The following is an 18,669-nucleotide window of genomic DNA, read 5'->3' as shown; positions in this document are numbered from 1 at the left end:
AACCTGTGTGTTCAACTGGAGGTTCAACTGGAGCCTGTGGGTTGTATTTGGGAAATCACAGTTCCCTTTTGAAAGCTGCCAGAGAAGAAAAAAAGATCTTTTCCTTTCCAAAATAAATAATGTGCCTGTTCTTCTCCGCCATTTGGTTCTTATGAGTTTTGGTGATACAGGGGTCAAGGTGGACTGTGAAACCCTGCTTTGGAATCAAGATGTGTGTCTGACTTGTTTGCCCCTGGTGAAATCAGTGCTACTGCAGCTTCATTGCCATGGGAACCTCCAGTTACTAAATTTAATTCAGCCCAGGGTTTGCTTGTCTGTTCTGTTGCTGCAACATAGACAGGTGATAAGTAATATATTGATACCAAGCTCTATCATACCAAAATGTTTAGATATCAATATTACCATGGTATTGCAGCATCTGTGGCATTGCTCTTGTGTTCTACTCCAAGCTGTACAGCTCTCCTGTGCCTGCCTCCAACCTCTTCTTCCTCTCTCCTAGCACAGCAGTGGCAGCAGCAGCCACATAGTCTTTCTGGTCCAGCAATTGGCAATGATAGGGACTGCAGGCACTGTCTGCTTGCTGGTGGCTCTCCTTCCCCCTGAAGAGCAGCCAAGCATGAGGCCTTAGGGGGAATGCTGCCAGGGAATGCTGTATCCCGAGGACTTTGGGGTTGGGGTGGGTTCCAGTACCTCTTCGGCATCCGCAATAGTGTGTAGACCCCTAGGGACAGACATAGGCTCCTAAAATCAGATTAAAAAGGAAACACAAGATAGAGGATGTAAAAGCACAAAGTGAGAGACTACTATCACCCAGTCGTCTTCTAAAGTTTTATTGATTTCTTTATACCTCTTGGACCTTTTTTAATATATATATTTTTTTCACGTTGCTGTTTTTTAAGGCTCAGATGTTATCAGATAGTTTGTGGTAATGCAGAGCCTGAGATGCATGGGGTTCCGAGTGTTATTAGAAGTGGTGGAAGTGTGCCCTTACTGCCTCCACTCTGGGAGGACTTCTGGAAATACTCATTGTAGTCAGGGCTTTGCCATGGAAAGGCATGTGGGTAACTGCAGGATAATCAGTTTGGTTGGTCTTTCATGATTCTTTGGGATACTGGTTACTACTGTTTTGCCCCTCTGTAGTTTGGTTTAGTGATACTACATCACTTTGTACAGAGTTCACAGTAAGCACAGAGTGTGTAAACTTTGATGTTAAAATGCTGGGTGAGTGTCAATTAATCAGTAAAAGACTAAAGACTGTAAGCTGTTTCCTTCAAATTCCCGTCTGTTCATCTTAATTTAATAGATGAGAAGGATGGGTATAGATACTAATTTACTCAAGGGAATGCATTTTCTGTGATACTTGTCTTTTCAAGCCAACAGAGGTGACATTTTAGGGAAGGTGACAGTTCTCTGGTTGATGTTGTCTCCTAAAATGACTCTCTCTTTCTTTTTCTAGGTACTATATTGGTCGCCAGGTCTTTGTGGTGGTCTCCACACCGGAGATGATCAAGCAAATCTTAGTGACAGACTTCAGTAACTTCACCAACAGAACTGTAAGTAGATAGGAAGGTTGACTTTCTGGATGGAGATGGTAGCACTGTTAATTTCAGCTCAGACCAAGAGATACGATGTCAGTAGAACTGAGGCATCAGATGGATTCTGAACTGAGAGGCTCTCAGTATCCAGTTTTGTCTCCGGCTTCCTGTGAAATCACAATCACTTGCTTCTGCTCTTCCTTTGTTTTCAGTCTGTAGCATGGGTACAATGTTATTTGCTTTTCCCCACCCATGGTCTGTTTTGTGGGTTTAGGCTTTCTGTGGCTGTAGGAGGTTCCCTGGCACTGGCACACAGCTCCTGCAGTTAACGTGTGTTGCTTTTTCATACTTGCCACTCTGAAAATAACAAATAGCAAAGAATGAATTTGGGGCTAGCAAGGACTTTTACGTATTGTGTTGGTTATTTATTTCACTTAGCTATATACCCATATATATTAAAAAGTTCTCTTTCAAGTACTAGTTAGAACAAAGAATGAGGGAAGAATGGCCTGAGGGATAGTACGATTTCTAGCATTTTCTTAGCCTTTTACAAGAAAACACTGTTTCTGTGACCGCATGCTGCCTCAGTGCCATCCTTTCCCTGCTTCCTCTGTCCCTTTTTTCTTCTCAGACCTGCTCAAATAAACTCACATGTGTTCAGGAGGGCTGTTTGTGCCCTCAGGGAAAATTTCATCTCTGATCAGCTGTCTGTCTCCTTTGCCCCTCTGATCCTCCCTGCAACCAGACAGTCTGTTTGCAGACTACTTGTCTCCTTCACTTCCTTCTTGCAGTACAAGAGGTTCATCTTGTGGCTACCTATATCTTATTTAACAACCACTTGTACCAGTCACCCTCCATTCTACCTAGAACTCATGTCTGAATGGAAGAATCTTAATGTGCAAGCTTCTTAAGCTGAAGTTGTTTTGTGTGGCAAGGGTTTTTCCCCCATTTTCCCTATATTTGAAGGAATTTTCCAGTCCTAAGCAGTACTCCTATTTCTTCCTGTCTGTAACTTTCTCCATGCTATTCTTCAGTATATTTGACAGGAATAGACTGTACCCACTATTCATAGCAGTAGCTGGTGCCTAAATAACACCTCCCTGAAATTAGAGAGCATTCCTTTGAGGGTACATTGAGATATCCATTCTGCTCTTAATTTTAGGCAGCCTTCTCATTTGAATATATCTGTTGGTACACTGTCATCTTTGTTATTGGGCAAAATATTTCTTTCTCTTCAGACTTCTGTGATCAGAAATTTATCTCTCTTTCTTGTGGCTGTACATCCATACGTCATGGTCTGTATCACTTTTTCTCCTATTTATAATTCAGGTGGGTCAGGTCACTATAACCAATCTCTCTCCCCTTTTTTCCTTCATCAGGGATCTGTTGGGTATAGCTGTCTGTGAAGGTTCATATCTAGGCCTTATCACTTGACTGTCTCCTGAACCATTTGGGGCTTTTCTGCACAACATCCTGCTCTATGGATGAGGAGCTGAGGCACAGACTGAGTGACGTCCTCGCTACTAACCAGAAAGCCTGTGGCAGAAGAGAAAATTTAACTCCTAGCCCTCTGTTTAGCAAAACAGTTTTCCCTCTATGCACTGTTGGTATTTTTGGCTTGCTTAATGCCTATAAGCCTAATTCAAGTGAGCTTGCTTCATCTTATATGCTTTTATCTGCTTGTTCTATGGTCTCACACAGCTGCAACCTTTGAGCACTCTTATTTCTCACTTTCCACTTTGCTCCCCCTGTTCCAACCATCACTTTTCACTTACTGATGATAAGCTGCCTTCTGTTCCTGAGTCCTTCCACATCTAATCTGGGGATCTTTTTACTCTCTTGAATTTTCACACAAGGTGTTGCCCCCCCTCTTCAATTCACTATCACCTCTCTTCGTGAAGTTTTTGGCTATCCTGTATGCTAATGATTCTATATGAAAATAAATAGTACTGGATGGTATGTAATGAAGGTCAGTGGAATTTATTCAGATGTGATATTAGCTGTATGTGAATAACAGTTGAAAGGTGAGAGTGAGAAGAGCACTTTCTGAGTAACTGAATTCTTCTCATATTGACTGAATAAATGTTAAGACTTTTAGTAGGGCTGCTTCTGCTTATATATTTTAAAATCACTTAATGCAAGCTCCACTTCTCTAAGTGAGGGTTTTCCAGTAGAGATTTCAAAAAGCAAAATAGATCCCCCAACCTTATTTTACCCATTCCTTCCCCAAAATAGTCTACTGATAAGTGATTATAGAATAGACTTTGGAGTCAATGCTATTCACAAAGCTAGGCTAGTATCTCTCAGTCCAGGTATGGCACAAGCTTATTATTTTAACACAGACTTTTTTTAGCCTAAGAGTTTCAGTCTTTAATGGTTAGAAGGATGGAAGGAGTGTGAGACCGCTGGGTTTGAACAGACCTTGGGAAAACCTTACACAGTCCTTACACAGCATCAAGGCCTTCTCTGCTTCTTAGCCCACCAGTGATTAGGCTGGAGGCTCACAACAAGTTGTGTGGGGACCTAGCTGGACAAAAAGGATATCCCAGTCTGTATGATCTCAAGCTCAGCAATAAAGCCAGGGAGAGGTTGGTGGAGGGGATGGCTGCTCAGGTCCTGGCTGGGACCTGGCTGATGCTGAGCAATTGTTTTAATTTGCATCAGTTGTCTTTCTTGGGTTTTGCTTACCTCTCCATGTTATTTTCCTTTTCATTACACTACAAAATATTTTTATTATTACTGTTATCTTATTATTTTATTTAAATTACTGTACTGTTATTATCTCAACTTGCAAATTTTCTGACTTTCACCCTTTCAATTCTCTTTACCCATCCCACTGGTGAGGAGAGTGAGCAAGCAGCTGTATGATACTAAGTTGTTAAACCACAACATTTTCAAAAATCAACATTTGTACCTCATCTACTAAATATTTCACCAAAAAGGTGAAATATGAGTTATCTAACCCAGAATGCTACAGAGAGTTTATTCACCACACTTAGTAGCAGCTTTAGCAACCTTTTATTAACAAAGTGTCACTAAATTGCATGCTGTGTAGGACTAGTTCTAAAAACAAGATTTTAGAGGGTAAAAGAAGTTTATATTACATGTTTATTTCGCTATTCTTTCAATTAAGAGATATATTCTCTATATGGAGTATATATATATGCCCATATGTATTAGAGTCTCTCTATATAATATTTATATATAATATATATTATATACTATTATAATAAATTATAGTTTGAGACAGTGGAAAATAGAACTTGTGAAAGGTTGGAAATACTGGATGATGTATTTGATGGACAGATGTGGATAAGATGATTCAGTGAATGCTGAGCTTTTATTAAAGCTGTCTATAACCTGATGTCATGCCTTTGAGTGCTCAAAAGATGGATGATCTTAATCTGGGATTGTGCACCTGCTGGTTGCCTGCTGGGAAGGCATCAGAAGACCTTTATGGAATCAGAGTGGTTATAAACTGCTGAGAGGCCTCTTTTGGAAGCATCTTGTGACATGTCCCCACATCTAGAGAGACCTCAACCACTTGTATGCTGATATCTTGTTGAGCCTATCAGCTCACTCATTGTAAAAAGTAGATTTTGCATGTGAACAGAAGCCAAACTCCTGTTCATTTTATAGTTCCCTTTGGTATTATATATTTCACATCTTCCCTCTGAGTATCTTTTGAATATTGCTGTAAAAAGCCTTGCAGGTTCCCTTGCTCTCTTTTGTTGTTTTTGAGTTACTAATTAGTAATTTTTGTGGCAGAAGTGTATGGTGACTGCAGATCAAATCTGCATTAAGGGTCACCTCTTTAAAGAACAAGAAACCAAGTGTAGTATGCAGGCTGTTATTCCCCTCTAGGCATGGGTTATATTTATTGTTAACTCTATAATCACGAGGAGGCAATAATGGCATTCTACTTGCCCACTTAATTTTGACTTGATTAAGGTGAGCACCATAGCCATTTAAAACCAAAAATGTCTAATGTAATGTACCTTCATACTTGAGGCATGTGAAGCCTTTTCCCTAGGTTTTCAATTATAGCCGAAGAAGAAAAGATGAAAATTAACTTATAGACCTTCTGCCAAAAATATGGAATTGATTTAATTTGGGCTAACCAGGGAAACCTCAGCCAGCATTCTAGGCAGGGCTGCGCTGCAGTAAACGATACCTGTTTTTTTTTTACAACTATGGTAAGTCATATCTTGAATAGAAGTTTTCTCTTAAGAGCAGAAAGACTGTTTTAACTGCATTAATGTGTTGTGAGTGAGATAGGCTGATAATGTTTGTTGCACTCTGGCAGGCAGTATAATGATACATAATCTGTTTTCAGATTGTTTTTAATTTCTGCATTGTAAATTTGTTTTTGATCCTAGTACCTGAGAATCATGAAAGTGTACATTAAAGTTAGGAATAAAATGTTTAGGTGGAGCAATGTGGAGAAAGATATTACCTGGTATATAATTTAGGTGATTCAGAAGCTGTAGGCCAAAGTATTTGCTGAAAATGTGGATCAGTGAGCCTAAAGGCAAATGTAAGTACTGGCTAGTCAAGATTTGTCAGGCTGCTTGAGTCAGTGCTCTGCCAGCATCCATGTGGCTGCCACAAGTGGAAACTAGTAGTTTATCCAGACCAGATCTTTATTATCTGCATGCCATCCAGCTGCAGGAGGATTATGTTTTAAAATACAAAAATCTACAGCAATTCCAATAGCTGTAGGAAAACATGACTTTTTTCTCATCAGGAGCTTTACCGCTACAGTGGAAAAACTAATAATGGATTAACAAATGATAACAAAGTGGTAAAAGTAAGAAAAATAAAAGTAGCATGGAAGTTGATGTAACATGACTGCACAAATGCCTAGTATTCTTCATGAAGGAAGAAACATTTGCCCAAGCTTTGTTGTTTTTTTTTTTTTTTTGTCTGTCCTTTTGCTTCTCTTCCTTCTAATTCATCTGAGTGTGACATGATTACTCTTTTCACATGTAGAATTCTCCTATCATACTAACCTGTTGGCCTCATCTTTATTCTGCTAAAGCTTTAGGCTTACCTGGGGCATTAAATAAAATACAGCCACTAAGTGGGAAGGAGCCTATTTTCTCTGTCTTGTTTAGCTGTGGTCCAGGACTGCTGCCATACCCCTGCATCAGCTGTTTTTCCTGGTCTCTTGTTAGAGAACACAGTACTGGCAAAAAAACTGTCTGTGGATGTTGCTCTATCTGTGCCTCAGGAACTGGCTTCATATGTGTGTATGTGGCCTTTTGTGTGTAAAGGGTCAGTTCCATGTCTTCTGCAAGATCTTACTTGATGTCTTCTGCCTTGATTTTTGGATTAAAGATATTGCCTGTATGCAGCAGCCCCTCCCACTCTGGTGTGCTGGCATTCAGTAAATGGTGGTGATTCCATTGTGTATCCAAACCCATGGTCTGATTCAGCTGACGGGCTGGGCTGTCTCTCTATCACATCTACGGGTTTTGTTTTGAAAAATTAACCCACCAACATACTCATTTGGAGACAAGTAATGAAAAAATTTAAGGAATGAAGCGTTTTGTACGGTTGCCAAAAGTCACATATACATGCTGTCTTGACCTTGAACCCTTGGTTGTTTGGTTTAGAAATGTTTCTTTCCTTCAAATTAAATCTCCTAAGATTATTTCTGGTTGTGGCAGTGCTATTGCCATCATTCTTTCATGTGAATTTCTTATTGTTATTTCAAAGTGCAATGGACTCAGTTTGTGAACAGATGATGAGTGTGCTTTGTTGGAGGCTCACCTTCACATGGGCCCATGGTTTGGAGCACATGGTGGCACACAGTGCAATGGTGTGTAAGTCAGTATTTAGAAAGTAATTAAAACAGAGGAGAAAAAATGCTGAAATATGTATCATGAAATCTGAATTTTTCCACCCTGTTAGAATGACTGTTCAGTCTGATGGTTTAGTATACAAGTGATGTTCCAGTGTGTGCTAATAATTTGATTGTGATACTTAGTTTAAAAAAAAGGAAGCTGGTTTTTGTGGTAACAGAAGGAAGGAATGTGCTTTATGTTTGTTCACTGTCTCAATCTTTTTAGATACTTTTCTTTTCCCATTCCTTCATTTTGTTTCATCTTTTTTTTTCATCTTTTTTTTTTTTACTGGGTTCACATAGGATATGGAAACACTTTTGGAGACATGTCTCAGGATTAGCTGTTACAACTGCAAGTGTGCATGAGTGCCTATTTGTATATATTTATGGACACAGACAGATGCACACGTTTGATTTGGCGACTGTCTGTGATCTGAAGAGATGCTGAATCTCTAGTTCTCACTAGAGCCCTATGAACATCAATTGTGTCATATCTTATTATGGAAACTTCACAAAATGTTCCTCTTTGTATGTGTTGTGGTGACATTTCTGTTCCTGATGCAGCAGAACCATCACACCTGATGGCAGGACATGCCTTGAACATCCAGTTCCCTGTGATTCAGAGATGTGATGTTCTCTCCTCCCTCGAATCTCCCTCCCTCCTTTCTTCCCTTTGTAAGACAAATTCAGGGAAGTGTAGATCCTGCCACGTGTACAATAAGGCTCAGCCTCACTGGGCTGGGAATATTCAGTGCTTCTAAAAATTGTTCTGTGAGAAGAAGTGAAAAGGTATCCAAGCAGTGAATTTGTTAAGATTTACTTTTTTACATAGCAGTTTTCTACAGCTGCTAGATCATAGCTGGCTTGAAGTCTTGGCTGGTACGGCATCCTTATAGAAAGGGAGTAATGCTATCAGGGAATGTATTTGGCTGTATAACACTTAACTGTTTAATGTTAATTTGTTTGACCACATATTTGTTGGTGCTCTTGTACAGCTGTGTGAGCCCAGATGTCTGAGAGATTTTCCAGTGCCAGTCTCTGCCAGGGAGCCAAGAAAGGGCTCTTATCCTTGGTCTGACTTGATGTTTCCCACTGGGCTGTGCCAGAGTAAGACCTCCTGGGCTCAACAACCATAATGTATCTGTTTTCTTTCCCCATAGTGCCTCCATGGCTGTCTGCTAGACATATGATGATACCTTTCTAGCTTGATCAATGTGTATGTAACTATTTTGCTTCTTCTTTACCTGGTAAAATAGCTTTTAGTTCTGGACTTTTTTTCTTGCCTCTTTTGCTTTCAGAGCTTGCTGGTTAATTTTTCTGAGCAATTAAATCCAGTTTTGTTCAAATGTTTTTAAGTAGCAGTGCATATGCTTGCAGCAGACACTTTAAAATTAAAATGATAAATATTGAGAGGGTCATTTCTTTCAGACTGTGTATGTCTTTTTATGCATGCACGACAAATTGCCCCTTATTCCCCATATGCTGAAGCTAATAGCACAAAACTAATGTTGTCAAATGATCACTGCTATTGACTGTAAAATTAATCAGACTTTGGCTTCAGTCAGCCTTAGAGAAAGACTTGACATATTAGTAGAACAGTGTTCTGGGAACCACCTGATCCTCTGAATCCCAGTGAGATGAAATCTGGTTTTGTGATTAGGCCTCTAGGTTGGGATTTAAGAGCTCTGAGCTCAGTTTTTGGCTTTGCTACAGAATTCTTGTGTTCACAAGGGCAAATAATTTAGGAAGTGTTTTGTCACCTTAACAAATTTAAAAGGGTATGTTGGGAATTTCCAGCTGAACATTATCATTGGTGAATGTTAATACTTCAGAACCGATGGCAAAGGGTTAGGATTTGGTTTATCTGTTAATTTAAATAGTTGAGGTAGGAGGGATTTTTGTGTGTTCTTAGGAGCAGCTTCAGAAATGTCCTTTTAAGTAACTTTCCATTCAGAAGTGTTTTTTAAAAACTGAAATAAAAGCATTAATATTAACAGATTCAGTTGAACATATTTTGAGGATTATCTTCTAAGTTTGTAATTTCTTATTCAGAGCAGTACACCAAGTGAAATCTCTGTCCTTCAAGGTGAGAAGGCTCATTTGTGCCTACCCTGAACACCTGGCTTGTGCCTCTGCTGACTGCTATTCATAAAGAGATACTAGCATTTACTTACATATGTCTCATTTATTTCAGTGGGCCATGAGTGTATATTTAACAAAGTATGCATAACAGTCTGTCCAGAATAGGAACGTTCTCCTAAATAGGAGCCTTTATTTTTCTGTGCCTCATATGGTCTCTTCTCACACATTTAAGTTTTTCATAAAGATGAGCTTGGGGAAGTTTAGGAAGATAACCAGTTTAGTGGAGTGCCACAAAACAGTTTACAAGCAAGCCACCTGAAAACACTGATTAGTTAAATCTAATTAGTTTGAAGGTGGGTGACAGATTTGGGAAGAGCCTCTCTTAAAGAGGAGAGCCTTCAACAGGCATTTTCTTTGAGTGGTTACTTAGATGGTTTGTTGTTTGAGAATGGTTTGCTGGGTTGTTGTGGCTGGCTGGAGCTCTCCTGCAAGAATTCAGCATATCCTCACAGGTGGTGCTCAGACCATAGCTGGGCTTGGAGAAAGCCACTCTTCTACAGAGGCTGCTAATTTCACTGGCTAATATATTGTTGTCCAGGTAGGCCATGTGAGTTTGTTTGCTTAATATTTATGAATCTCTCGTTGAGTAAGCAAACACTAGCATTTGTCAGATTTCTAGGTAAGATAACAAATAAAACCAGCTGATCCCTGCTGTGTGAGGGGCTGTGATGGGGGGAGACAGATGGGTTACACACCGGTGGAATAGAAGAACAAAAACTTTCCACTTTTTCTCTTTTCCAGACGTGGGTTGTGTGTTTTCAGGTTGCTCATAAATCTTGGCAATTTAAAAGCAATGCAATTGACTATAAGGAAGCCAGAAAGCTTAAAAGCGTTTCCTCTTCTCTTGCCCCCTGTCAGACATGATGAATCAGTAGGTTGAGGCCACGGCTGATGTTGAGATGCAACTCATCTTATCTTTTACAGAATTTTTCATGAAGTGAGGTATTTTTCAGCATGGGTCTAAGTATTTGAATCTATTCCTGAGTCTTTCTCTCGTTTATTAATGGGCTGCAGTGCTGCCATCACCATGGTATCCTGCTACCTCTTTCCCTGTGAAGGTTTTGATAAAATTTACATTTTTAATTCTCCACTCTCCACGTCTATACATATAAAAATGGTTTGCAAAATCACTGGGGAACACAAACACAAGGACAATCTGGTATGGAGAAATTACTAGAATTGCTGTGTTGTGTTGTTTGTTTTTTAATGCTCCTTCTTCATACTGCAGCCATCATTGGTTCAATACCTGCTTCTAGGTAGACACCAGAACACCAGATGGATTACATACTTTGGCAGCACTGATGCTAGTTGCTGATAATGTGTGCAAATCTCCCTTTCACTGATTGTTCAAGGCAGTTAGAAAATACTGCATACAGCTGTCCATAATTAGACTTCTTTTGAAACTAAACCAGCCTGTGAAATTTCTGTTCCTGGAAAATGGTCAAAATTAGACAATAACAAAACCAAAACAAACAGCAAAAACCCAAAGCCTTTGCATACTTAGTTAATGGTATATTGTGACATTCTTAGAGGCAAAGCTTCCCTGCCAACTCTATTGAGACTTAAAGGGGGGGGGAAAAAAAGCTGTATAAGGAAGCTATAAAAAGGTGGGTTTGCAGCAGGTGTAGGAAGATGCTGATTTTACAATACTCTATGCATATGCACTTGTTTATGTCAGAAGGAGTTTGTCTAGGACTAAGAATGTACACGTCTTAAAGTGTTGCAAGTTAAATGAAGGGACATTCCTTCTTTGTACCCACTCCCCATTTCTTTGAATTACTGTAAGATCAAGTTTTGAAATTACCTTTTTTTTTATATGTTTGTCCTCACCTTTCTTTCCCTTCTTCTACCATTCTGCAAATTTTACTTTTCTAAATGACTGAAGAAAACAAGATGAGATTTTTATTAGGTTTTACCTTCCCTTCCCCCAGTTTTTCTCCTGTTGTAACTTGCCAATCACTTTTAAAGCCTACATTGGGCTTTTCTGCAGCACAGGAGATATCATTAAGGCTTTAAACCCACTAATGAGGGAAATGTGCACTGCTTGAAGGCTCCTGCAATATTAAATACATCCAATTATGTTAGGTAAACGTATGAGTATAGTCAAAACAGGATGAAAGCATATCTTTCTATTCAGGCCAAAAGCAGTCTTTTGAACCAATCTTTCATCAAACTTACACTGGCTATTTATTTACTGGTTTTGCAGCAGGTTGTTTGGTTTGGTTTGGTTTGTTTCTTTATACCGCAACACTGAAGAAAAACACTTATAGGCAAGAAAGGGCTGTCTGTTCCCAGGACTCTGTATAATAGTTAAAGGAAATATTAATAAATATTTCCTGGATAAAAGATATGAAATCTTAAGGCTAATAAATGAATTGTTGTTGTTTTTTTTATTTTCCCTTTTTTCCTCTGTTTAAATACAGTTTTGCTTCCTTATCTAATCCTGTCCTTAGGTCACTGTTTTATGAGTAGGTGTGATACCTCTGGAGTAGAGTTCATGCTGTTCTTTGCTGATCTTGAGCTTTATTTACTGATGATTTGTTGTTTTTTTAAAGGGAAGTTCAACTTACCCTATTTCTCTGGGCAGATGACATGGAGATATTTTGTCTCAAGCTTATTTATTGTAATAGCATGGGCTTTCAACAGTCCCTCATTTCTGACTTCTGAAACTGTTGTTTTTCAGTAGCAGATTGGTTGTTTTGTTTACAGTCTTCCTCTTTTCCTTATTCCTGACACAGAGTAGAGTGTCATGTCCTATGATTCCTGCTTTTCCTAGTCTGTATTTGTTAGTAGAAGAGTAATTAGCTTGTCATTTGTTCTAGAATTGATAGAAGCTTGGATCACAACATTCGAGTTGGCCTTTTTACATGAGCAATCAGAGTTCAGAGCCAGTACTTTGCTTTATTTCCATGTCTTTATCCACATTTAGAGATAACTCATCTGCTTATAAACAAAAAGTCCTTTTGAAGAATCTGATGATAGAGGAACCTGTTTTCAGGTCTATGCAAGTGATGTTTCACAGACAGTGATTTACATGTAGTTAGCTAGAAGACTACAGGTTCAGCACTGAGCACTGGAGCAGACGTGATGTGGAAATACAGTTTGAATGGTTGTCACATACCATGCCACAGATGTGTCTAACCTAGCTGAGTGTCCACTTTTCAAGGTGGCCAGCAGCAGAAGTCAATAAACTTAACATAACTACCCAGCCTCCAGCAACGAGGGCTGTGGTGACTTCCAGTGCCAGAGGTTACATATGGGCATCATTTCTCCCAGTAGCTCCACTGGCCACAAATCAGTTTCTCACCACCTCTTTTAAATCCTTTCTATTAACTATTACTCAAGCAGGTGATTTTTTTTAATGGATGAGCTTTTTGTTTCAAATGCGGTAGGAGTTACATTTGGGGACTTGAGTGTAAGTGAAATTCATTCCTCTTCAGTGAGACTTACTGTGATACATGTAGTTCTTTATTATAATAATCCTTGCAGCCCTCTGCTCTTCCTTTTAAGTCTTCCAAAAATAGTATTGTCATCTCAAAAATAGTGGGAATAACTCTCTTTAGTCTTTTATTCAGATAGCTTAATCCGCTTACCTGCCTTTATGTTTATATTTGAACTTGAAAGGTATTTTTCTTTCATTTTTTTTTGTTTTTTAGTTATATATATATATACACACATAATGATAGTATTCTTATCTAGCACAATGCTAGCAACCTTGTGTTAGAATGTCTTAGATGGACTTAGGATTCCCAGAGGAAGGCCTACAAAATGGATTATGTAAGCATTCCTCATCTGGTTCAGCTCAGAAACTAATCCACCTTCATTTATGTATCAATGCAGGCTTTTTAAAAACTCTGCAGGCTGACTTGGCACCGAAGCAGATGATGAGTGTTCACATGGGCTCTCTATCAGTTCCATTTCAATGGTGGTTGTCTCCAACAGATGTGGGGTGGCAAACAGCTGATGGTGTTAACAGAATCTGAACATGATGTAGTGGTTCTCTGACCAGAGTTTGGAAAGTTTTCTTCTGATCTTTACAAAATTACCTAGCAGTTAACTCCAGTAGATTTGTTCTAAATGAAAGTTTTTGCCAGCCTGGTGGGGTTTCTTTTTTTTATTTTATTTTTTTTTTCCCCATGTGAATTGCACACTATGTAATGTATATTCTGCAAGAGCAAAACCTCCATGGGATAGAATGTTTAGAGACGATGAGCTTCTTACCACTGACAGTGTGTTACAGCTATAAATCTTACAGATCATGAGTGAAAAATGATTCGGCAGGTCTTATTTTAGTCTCTAGTGAGAATTCTTCTTTGTTTATATAGCAACCACATATCTTGGCATCATTTCTTGTAAATAGTTGATAGCAAATACTTGGCTACTCTGAGCCTTAAGAAGGGAACTTGGTGCAGTGTGTTAGGCAGGTGCTGGGGAAGCACTGTGTGGTGCCTGCAGAGCTCCCCACCACGACCAAGGAAAGTTGCCAGTACTGCTGACTTTGGGTTGGTATTAAATTCACCACACTTAAAAGAAAAAGGAAAGAGGGGGAGGGATGTAAAAGTCGGCACACTTGCTCCCAGTTCTCAAGCATAATAAGTGCTCCTGATTTTGAGTGCACCCAATGCTGCTCGTTCTCATGTTGATTCACCTGTTTCTGTGCTGTTTCTGCTGGGTGAGGGTCAGATGAAGTTCCATTCAGCCCCAGGGACACCTAGGCAGCAAGAGATGTATACAGGGATCAGGAAACAGCTGTCTGGCAGCAAAAGAATAGAATTGTTGATCATTGTTAATTATTTACTCCTGGCAGTCTCCTCTCCCTGGTAATAAGCAGCAGAAACTAAAATAGTGACATTCTTTACTGAAATAATGTCTCCTCCTTCTCCTTTTCCTTTCACACTTGCTCTTGCACAAGAGGGGTTGGGGAAATAAGCAGTAAAACCAAGAACTATCTTGCACTGTTCTCTGCTAGGTTAATTGTAAGTTGAAGATACAAGATATTCTTTTTCTTTTTTTTTTTTTTTTTTCCCAAGGCAGTTTGAAAGGACAGTTCCCCCATTTCCTTTTCCATTTTCAGTATGCGCATTTAGATGAAGCTAAAACTGCACTCTTGCACTTTTTATGCAGCTTTCCTAAAATAATTCAGAATAATTTAACAATGGCTCAGAAACATTCCAGTTTAACCAGTCATTGACCTTCAGTCACGTTTTAATGTCATCAGGACTGTATTGGTATTATATCAGTTCTGAAGAAGCTGTGTTGTAGCGGATGTAGTGGTGATATCTATAATTAAAGTTGCCCAATGTCTTAACAATATTTACCTTTCGGTAGTTCATCAAATTTAAGCTGTATTGTTTAATGTTTTCCATTTACAATTTTTTAATCAAAATGGTCTCCCTATTAGGAGAAACAGCCTAGGGAAAGATAGGGTTGTTTATCCATCGTGGGAGAAAATAAACCCCAGAGTTTTTTCTTTGACTTTGTTCCCTCTAGATACATATAAAAACCACTTTGAAGATCTGACCAAACTGTTTAAGTTTATAAGCACCCGAAGAATCTCAATAAACTCAGACTCAACAAAAATTGTTAAAGAATAAGGAAGCTCACTTGCTAGTTTTGCTTTCTGGTGATAGGGCTCTACAGATCACTCACTTATCCAAGTTGTCGAATGAGTTTTATGACTAAAAGCTTAGAAGCCTGAGTTTGTGACTAATTAATTGTGACTAATTTTTTTTTTCTAATATGTAATATTAAAACCTATCAGGACATTGTTTTCTTTATAAAATTGAAAAATCAAATAGAGATCCTGTAGAAAAAAAAAATAGTAGAGGATTACATAACTAAAGAATTGGACTCAGTTTTGCATGTGCTTCAGGATGCAAAGACTGCACTTTTAATGCTTTATGTTGCTCTCTTAATTCCCTTCTCATTGTAATCGACTGCAGTAAGAATAGGTGGCATTCTATATGGCCAGCATCGAGAATTTTAAAAAAATATATACCTTGCAAAGCCCCTAGTGTTTTCTGAGATTTGATTAGGAAAAGTGTGGAAGATAGAGTTTTCACATTGTGGCTATTTTTGAAGAGTCAAAAGCCAAAATAGTAAACCTTAAAAATTGATTAGAATATTTTGTTTCAGGTACAGCTTCTAATGTGGACTTAAATTTCTTTCAATTTGCCAAGTAAAGTAATTTTGTTCCAAAAACATATGCATAACAAAGTGTTTTGTTGGAAATTTCCTCATTTGTTTCTTCCAGAAAGCCTGGGAAACCAAAAAGATTTTGAAGTATTTCCAGTTTCTCTTGACAATGCAGCTTTATTTAAGTTTCACTAACCATCTCTGCTTGTATTTTTTTCTTTTAATGGTAGATTTTAGGTTTTAGAGGGAGTACCCCATCCCTAATTGGTGTCTCACCATGTTTAAATGTTCTCTGGATGCTCTGGTTGATGGATTGTTTTTTGACTTGAAACAGCCTTGTTTTTTCTCTCCTCAGTGGTTAGGTGGGGCAATTCTCTTTCCCACACTTCTTTAAGGTGATCTCTTGGAACTCAGGGTAGTTTTTATATTATATTGGCAGTACATGGCCAGTTTTGGCTGTAGGAACTTAGGCTGGTCCCAAGGTTAAGATTCTGAGTGAAAATTTCAGCTAGGTTTTAGACATATTGCAGGGGTTATTTTTTTTTTCAGTTTTGTTTTTCAGGCTGTTGGATGCTGGGGGCCTTCATCACCAACATCAGATTTGGGGGTAGCAGCTGTGCAGATGCAGTTTTTGTGATGCAGGAGTACCTGCTACAGTGTCCAGCACTTATGGTTGGAAACTAAAACCCTTCCCCCTTTTTCCACCCACCAGTAAAGCTGGGCTTGGAAGTGCCAGACACTTGAGAACTTGTGAAAACACATGGTGGGTGCCACCAAGTGTGATGTGTGTGCTGAGCATGGGTGCAGCCTGGCAGCTTCACTGAAGTGTGGTCTAGAGAGTGAGGTCTTCTTTTCTCTTTCACGTGGGCAGGCAGGACTATGGCAACATGCAGTCGAGTTTCTTGTTGCCTTTCTCTGTTCTCGTGGCTGTTGTGGGGTTAATACTTGCTGAAAGGCTTGCTGGTGGTTGATTCTTGTGGCTGGCACACAGTCCTTCCCTGTGCACTTGATAAAAGAGTATCTACATCCCAAGTCCCTCCCTGTCCTAGTGTGTATTTGCTGAGCTTCCACCTTTTCCATGCCTGAAATGCTGTCGATGGCTTATGGGGCAACATAAGGGGGAGGAGGATTCAGGATCTAACCCATGGCTCTCAGTTCGTGTCACGGTGACAGTGTGGTAAAACTGAAGCAATGGGTTGGTGAAATGCTGAGCCACCTGAGGGGGGGCCTGTTTGGCAAGGAGGGGGTTGGTGAGCTGGATGTGGGCTCCAACTTGCAGGGCTTGTGGTTGTTTTTAAATTTTAACTCATCCTAGAACTCTTAAGATGACAAGATATGGTGATGTCCTTTATATCTTCATGATCCTCACTGCTTGCTATTACAAGCATAATATGTTTGAGAATGCAAAAGTAGCTGACTGTTAATTTATTTTGAACAAGGTACTTGCTGATACTCAGAGGAGCATTTTAGTTCCTCTCCTTGAAGAAATCGAGTGATATGAGGAACAGTCTGGTTACAGGTTGTTTGGGAAGTGAGGCTGTTTTACTGAAACTGAGAGCTCCAGGGACCTCACCATAAGTCCTGTAATATTATCTGTATGCAACAGGACTTTATTATTTTTGAAATTATCTTATTGCAAACATTTAATTCTTGATGCTCTCAAATTAATTTGTGAGAGTCAAATGAATGAATACTATTTTATATAGTCATGTTTTGACATGTTTTGATAAATTAGAATTCATTTTTTACCTGATTGAAACCAGACAAATAACCACAAATATGAAATTTTGGAAGATAAAATCCTGAAAGTGTGCTATGAAACTACTTATAAAGTTTTATAGTCTAGGTCTTCTTGAGGGACAAATAAATGAGGAATGAAAACAGTTACTGCTATCAGGAAAATGCATTAGTGTTTGACAGATAAATGCAGAGATCTTAATATGCAAAATTTGTTTTTTTCCCTGATGTGTAAATATACACTTAATGTAATTAGAAACAATTGTGAAGTAGCAGGCAGGGAATTCAAATTCTTCAGTTAAACGGATATTGAAAATGTGATTTGTTGACAGCTTGTTTTGTTGTCATTACAGCTGACCTGGAGTTTTTTTCCAAATGACTTTTCAGAGGAAAAGTAACAGACAAAGAGGCATATTTCTCCAGGGAGTGCTCTGTCTTTGACTAGCAGTAGATATTTAGAGAAAGAACAGGGTAATTCCAGAGTGGTATTTCCCATGGAATAGCCCCCTAACATCTCAGGGTCCATGGCTGGCTTCCTGAGTTGCTGGTTGGGTCCATGTTTTTCATTTTTAATCACTCTTTTGTTTCAGTACTTTGATTTAAATAGCATCTTGAACTCATTTGTGTTTTTGAAAACCATGTGGCAAATTTTTATTTTCTTAGTTTGACATTGTTTTAAAATATTAATTTTGGCATTGAGGGCAAAAAAGGTGACATACTTTTTTCTTGAGTTGTCTTCTATGTATTGGAGCTCATTGGTCTGATGTACTGCTTCCAAATGTTCTGCTTCAAATTAGATAAATGAGAGTTGGATTTTGTGTATCATGATGCTGTCACATAGAAAATGGGACATTAGGCAGCAACTTTTAGGTGCTGTATGGGAAGTTAGAAGATTGATAGAAAACCTTTGAATAGAATCAGCTTTTGGTCGTAGTTTACTACTTTCTTGTTTGCTTTTAGCATTTCTTGATGTTTTGAGATTTTAAGATAGACAGGTCTGTTTATGATTTTATTTCTATATTGCAATATCTGAGGTAAAGACTTCAAATAAAAATTGTCAATAAAATAAGAAATACATGAAAAAGTTACATTTTTTTATATATACTCTGAAGAGAAGTTTTGCATACAAGTACTCTTTTTAAATGAAGTGCTGGTAAGCCTCCCCTTCACCTGGTTAGCTTGCTTCTGGTGGTAATCAGAAAGTCCTAAGCATTTAACTCCCATTTGAGGAGTTTCATTGAAAATGCAGATTAAAAACTCTTGCTCAGCCAT

At 38.7% G+C, this 18,669-nt stretch overlaps 1 protein-coding gene across 6 annotated transcripts in view; it reads left to right on the top strand.

The window, feature by feature from the left end:
- The window catches only part of TBXAS1 (thromboxane A synthase 1), a 244,161-nt gene that overhangs the window by 115,350 nt on the left and 110,142 nt on the right, over window positions 1-18,669 (top strand). For all 6 annotated transcript variants that reach the window (XM_030468312.1, XM_030468305.1, XM_030468310.1 and 3 more), the window contains one exon: window positions 1,457-1,553. In XM_030468312.1, coding sequence (XP_030324172.1) covers window positions 1,457-1,553 — 97 coding nt within the window. The remainder of the gene's footprint in view (window positions 1-1,456; window positions 1,554-18,669) is intronic.

The sequence above is a fragment of the Calypte anna genome, chromosome 1 (assembly GCF_003957555.1).
Source record: "Calypte anna isolate BGI_N300 chromosome 1, bCalAnn1_v1.p, whole genome shotgun sequence".
Taxonomy (NCBI): domain Eukaryota; kingdom Metazoa; phylum Chordata; class Aves; order Apodiformes; family Trochilidae; genus Calypte; species Calypte anna.
Note: the sequence above shows the minus strand (reverse complement) of the source record. Positions and strands in the feature narration are given on the sequence as shown.